This window comes from Ruditapes philippinarum, unplaced genomic scaffold (genome assembly GCF_026571515.1).
Source record: "Ruditapes philippinarum isolate M1 unplaced genomic scaffold, ASM2657151v2 ctg2455_1_1_1_1, whole genome shotgun sequence".
Taxonomy (NCBI): domain Eukaryota; kingdom Metazoa; phylum Mollusca; class Bivalvia; order Venerida; family Veneridae; genus Ruditapes; species Ruditapes philippinarum.
The window spans coordinates 1-6,104 of NW_026852396.1; the positions used below are offsets into that span (position 1 = coordinate 1).

At 33.9% G+C, this 6,104-nt stretch overlaps 1 protein-coding gene across 1 annotated transcript; it reads left to right on the top strand.

Annotated features, from left to right (window-relative positions):
* Positions 1–200: 200 nt before the first annotated feature.
* On the top strand, positions 201–4,256 carry LOC132759062 (sulfotransferase 1C2-like; the record flags this gene model as incomplete). Its single annotated transcript, XM_060750788.1, is given in 5 exon segments — positions 201–298; positions 1,536–1,665; positions 2,164–2,258; positions 3,391–3,577; positions 3,976–4,256. Coding segments are annotated over 5 exon segments (608 nt in total), but the record flags the coding sequence as incomplete, so codon positions are not given.
* Positions 4,257–6,104: the final 1,848 nt, after the last annotated feature.

The following is a 6,104-nucleotide window of genomic DNA, read 5'->3' on the forward strand; positions in this document are numbered from 1 at the left end:
TTTATTGAACTTTTTTTATGAAGTGCTTTTTGTAACAAATGTTTGCTTTTGTTTTCTTATATTTTTTATTAATTATATATTTATTCGTTTTTTTTTTTGCTTTTAACTAAAAGTCTTTATCGTTCTATTTTTTTAATGAAATTCACAGTGTTTAAGTTCAGTCAATTCATTGAAGTCCTTTGCAAACCCAACTTTTTCAGGAGTGAAACATGTTGAACAAATGCCATCTCCCCGTATGGTAAAAACACATTTGCATTTCGATTTTCTACCGGAACAGCTGCAAAATGGAAAGGGTCGGGTAAGAGTAATGTTATCACGTGGTATTATGTAAAAACAACAACAACAACAACAACAACAACAACAACAACAACAACAACAACAACAACAACAACAACAACAAAAAACGGATCCCATCTCCGACTGTTTTCATGTTTTTGTTTTGTGGTAAAGTCAATATTGACAACTTGATTGAAGATTTCAACAAGCTCTGTTTTGCTTAAATGTACTGTCACGTTTATTTGTGTCATAATGTTAAATAACTGATGCGAATAGGCTAGTACTTTGTTAACCATAAATGATGTCTTTTTGCTTTGTATGTTCGATTTGTTTTAGTTTGTGTACAATTTGTTTTTATCATCGCAATTAACAAATAGGAGAGGATATATAAAATTTTCCACCTGTCTTTACGACTCGTATATATGTGTTACAATAGATAACTAGATACCAAAGGTCCTTACGTTTAAGGTTCATACCAATGCAATGGATTGGGCTTAGTGAATTTTCCAGTTGTAAGTGTGATTTAAATTTGTGTCCGGTCAATAACTGCTGCATGCAAGATGGAATTTTACAAGAAAAAAAAATGGTACATACTATCATCATAAGTGCACTGTCTGTCTCGTTTAACATTGGTATACGCAATAGCATAGGTGGCAAATGTGTTGCAATACTCAGGCTTTTAGATTTGTAACGTGCAATGTTCACATCAGCAACATCAATGTCAGCAGCAATGTCTTTAGATCATGGCTTGTCGAAATATTTTAGGATATGTATTCGTAACAGCCAGATATGCATTGCGAGCAGGACCCATGTTCGCACCTGAAAGATCAAGGTCACACCTGGATATGAAACTTGTATGCAACCGTTTCTCTCTCCCTGTCTTATAACTTCTTTTGCACAGGTGCCTTTAACATGGTCATGGAGTTGTGTTGCACAATAAAACCCGGTGTGGTCAAATGTCACATTGCGAGGGTATCGTGTGGTGGGGGCATATCTTTAGATTTTGTATATTGTACATGCTCATATCTTACGGACCGAATTATGTATATCAGGTTAGCAATATGTCTTATTTTACATTCCTAACTCTGTGACATAGTTTTACTGTTTAAAATGTCAAGATAAGCAATGTTCTACTTTTTCTAAACTTCGGACCAGGTAATGATTGGACAACGCAACAATCATGTGACCATATTTACTTTTTACTTAACGCTTTATGTACGTGCTTCTTAAAACTCAATATTTTTCCGGTTTATACACAGATCATTTACCTGACTCGAAATCCAAAAGATGTGATCACATCTTACTATCATTTGCTACAATGGCTAAATGAATTTAGAGATGATGAGGAGACCTGGCCGAAATTCTTCGACTCATTTGTTGAAGGAAAAGGTACATCTTGTGCTATAATTGTAATTTACTTAGTATTGGGTGTTTTGCTGGGTTCAATAATGGAACCTTATTTGAAGGAGTATATATTAAAAAAGTGCCGGGATGTGATAAATTCATTTATGTGTACTGGTATCGTTACTTTAACGGAACTCTAACCTGTATTGACATTAGCTATCAGTAAATCAACCATCGCAAAATGCGTAAAAAGGACATTGACCTTAGATAAATTATGTCACACAACAATAACATCAGACTTTACGATTTTATGTTAAAAGTTCTAAAAATGGAAATATCTCAACTGGCGGGCCAAAGAAAATGGTGAGCTGGGGAAGGGGCTGCATGCCTGAAGCCCTGGCCTGAATCCGCCATTGTGAACATACAAGTCAATTAATATTAGCGTTGATGTGGTGTTCATTATTTATTAGCATCCTTATTATTTTTTTCTGTGAATTATTTGTATAATTAAACATATCTATAGATATAGATCTTTATTTTTAGCTCTATTTTGTCCATGGCCAAGACATGTTTTGAAGTACTGGGAAAGGAGGAATGATAATAATGTTTTGTTTCTAAAGTACGAGGACCTTATCAAGGTAAATAGTTTTGGTGAACTTGTATTATGAAACATTGATCAGTTATTGCAATCTCTCAAAATGACATCTGCCTTTGTACAGGCTACGCTCCCTCCGCAGCTTACTGAATGCACTCACGCTACTTCAGACTAAGTGAGCGTTAGTGAAACATTCGACCGATGCGCAGGAGGGTATGTATAGGATTGCTAACAGTGTTATGTCTGGTTAAATTGCATGGACGTGCAAACTATTCTAAGACATGTAAGATAAAAATATTGCTGATATAAGAAACCTATTTTGTGTCCTTGGCATTCAGTAGTGAAAAAGGACTTTTGCCGGTATTTGTACCCTTTGTCTTGTTTATTTGACGTCTGTGAATAATTGATATGAGTCTTCTACCAGTAAGCTGGAACGTCGCCATATGACCGATAATGTGCTGGTGCGACGGAAACCCTAACACAAAAATAACATTGCGCGGAATAGCTATTAGAATATTGTTTTTCCGATCCATTAACAATGAATAGTTGCCAAGATAAAAATGATAACAATGTGTCGTAATATAAATACTCATTACTTATTTGTTGAGTTGTTTGTTAAAAGTGCAGATTATTAGGTATTTCTATTTCTGAATGTGCGCTAACTTTTCTCTTTCTTATTTACGCACGTCACAGATAATTCACTTTCTACTGTTTGCAATGAGTCCAATTTTACTGTCACTTTACTAACAAAAACCTTGAAATCTTTGCTAAAAATCATTTCATGATAGGACATGAATAACTACCAGGTGAATAACCCCCTTTTCCCTACATTAACCGAAATTTAGCAGTTTTGGGAACGTTATGCAAGCATGCACGAACGCGCAATGTTATATCTTAAGGCTCTTTACTTATGGCAGCTATTTTTTTTTGTATTTTGATATTGAACTCCTGACGGTTTAAAATGGACTGCTCTTAATTTCAGGCGAAGCATATCTATAACCCAAATTCAGCAAATCAAGCGTTAATGAACCAGAATTTAAAAAAACTGTCACAACTATTGTAATTTCATAAGCATCAGTTTGTTTCTGAGTTTTTCCTTTAAATATAATGCATATGACTAAAAAATGAAATGGTGTTCTAGGAATAATTAATTGCATAAGCGTCATTTTGTTCAGGACTTGCAAAAAGGTGTGCGAACAATTGCAAAGTTTCTAGGGAAAGAGATATCGGATGAAAATGTTGCTAAAATATGTGATCACTGCAGCGTGCAAAACATGAAGACTAATGACAAAGTCAACTTGTCTTATTGGAGAGATGTTAAAAATGTGAATGACGAGGCAGGTGGAGGATTTATAAATAAAGGTATTTTTATATATGTTTTTACATTCAGAGTATGTTCAAAAGTGAATATATGAGTCAAAAACAAACCAAATTTACCACCACCTGCAGCACCACCAACAAATGTTTAAAGATATACTATGCTCATCTTTAAGTCAAGTATTTTTATTGCAGTTATTTATTGAAATCTTGACAATTCTTACTAAATGTGTCGTATTTAAATACATTTGTAAAAGAACGTACAAACTATAAATCAGAATCTGCGTTCCGTTCAAGAAAAGCTGGTATTTTCTTACTTTTCTTAAACAACTCCAGGTGGTTTGTAGTCAACGACCTTAACTGATAAGCCACGGACGCCCCTCGTGTTATGATAGTTTTCATTGAAAGTAATGTCAATGTTGGTAACAATTTTATGTTTTCAGGTATTGCCGGTGCATGGAAACAACTACTTACATCAGAAGAATCAGAAAAGATTGATGCTCTCTTAAAAGAAGTGGAACAGTCAGGACTGACCTTTTAATTTCTCAGTGACCCTTAAAAGTCACTTAAAGATATGCCATGAACAAATTTGATAATTGAAAATACTTAAAATTGACGCAAAGTCAATTTGTTAGATTTGAATATAAAATAAACATATTTTGACATCAGAAATTTTGACATCAAAGTAGATATGTTATAGTTTATACTCTTGGTAGGCACAAGATGAATAGAGAGTGTAAATAATAAAAAACTGTTGTTTTTTAATAGAAAGGATCACATTTACTTGACCCGTAATTTGGAAAGCAGCTCCCTACACATGTTTTGCACATCCTTTTATTCAAATAAGACGTTTTCAGTAAAAATTTCATAGATTTCAACTCAAAGATGGGCATAGTATATCTTTCAGATATCGCGAAAATTAAAACCAAATTCAAAAGAAGACCGTCTTAAGGCTGTGTTTTCAAAACACAAAAATGAATTTGGTTTAACTAAAACAGACTTGTAAAAATTATGATTCTAAAAATGAAAATAATAATTTTATATTTATATCTTCGCCTTGGATGGGCGAATACACGAAATGGCAGAAATCAGAAACAATGCCTTTTCTAAAACAAGTAGTATAAGTCAAATATTTTGGTGGCTGATTTCTTGTGTCTTCGCCCCTCAAAAGTTGACGGCGAATATGCTTACTTATCGGGTTGTTCGTCCTTAAATTTTGAGGGACGAAAACACGAAACCACGAAATGGCAGAAATCAGCCACCATAGAATATAGAAATTAAAATATATCTCCCATATTTAATGCATTTTAAAACGTTCTTGAAACGTTCATGTTTCGCAAAAAAATGGTTCTATTATATACAGAAAATGAAAAGAGTGAAAAAAAACCTAAAAATTTTCTAAGAAAATTAAGATGATCGTTTAAAAACTTTATAGCAAACTTAAAAGGGCGAAAACTGATTCCCGCTTTGTTTGCATTACTATTGTTGTATATAAACCAATTCAAGATATATCTGTTAAGATTAGTCTCCTTATTAATAACAATTAGGAAATGGAATTTTTTTAGTATTCCCTTTAACAAAAGGGCAGACAGCTCCTTGTCACTTTCTCGTACGAGAAGGGAACCATGTGATGTGTGTATGTTGTCGCACGGTCACTTTCTCATACGAGAAGGGAACCATGTGATGTGTGTATGTTGTCGTACGGTCACTTTCCTTACAACATGTCCTCGATGCATGTATGTGGTCGCATGGTCGAAAGTCTCTAATAAAATGTAATGTTAACGTTTTCAAAAATGTTTTGATATTGAACCGTCTGGTGTCATAGCTTATTTCTTAAATAACTAAGTTACACGTAATCAGACGTTTTGAAAGCCTGAATAGGACCTTGATACTACTGTTTAGGAGTTTTATAAATCGATTACTTTTCATTAAGAGGATAAAAGCCTAAGTAGGACTTTGATATTCCTAAATAGGAGAGATAAAAAGCTTAATTAGAACTCTGTTACTCCAGTTCCAACTAAAACTGGAAACTGAAAACTGTATGTTGCATTTCTAGACAGAAAAAAGAAGTTCAAAAACAGAAAGAACAAATAGCCACGTTTGATAATGCCTATGCATCGCAAAAATCTGGCGGCAGTACTTCTTGGACTAGGGATGTGTGTCTTATGATTTGAAAAAAAAACAAAACCCAAAACAACAACAAGAACAACAAAAACAACAACAAAAACAACAACGAAGCCAACAAAATCACTAAATGTCAGGCACATTCAATGTATGTCAATTTAAAGGACAAACAAGTCTTTTGCAAAAAATAGAAATAATGTCAGCTGATGCTCGCATGACTTTGAAATTTTGTATCCACCTCACGATCGTTCTGAGATTGGTTAAATTAAATGGGTTTTCCTAAAATAATTCAAGATTTTCGGGACCCACCGTATGCTACTTTTTGTGTGACATTCTTTGCAGATTGTCACATACAAAAAGCTTGACAATCCTTCTTTGAAACTGCAATCTTAAGCACATTCCTCTGGTCTAAAGAATAAGACCGTCAAACCTTGCAGGGAAAATGCGT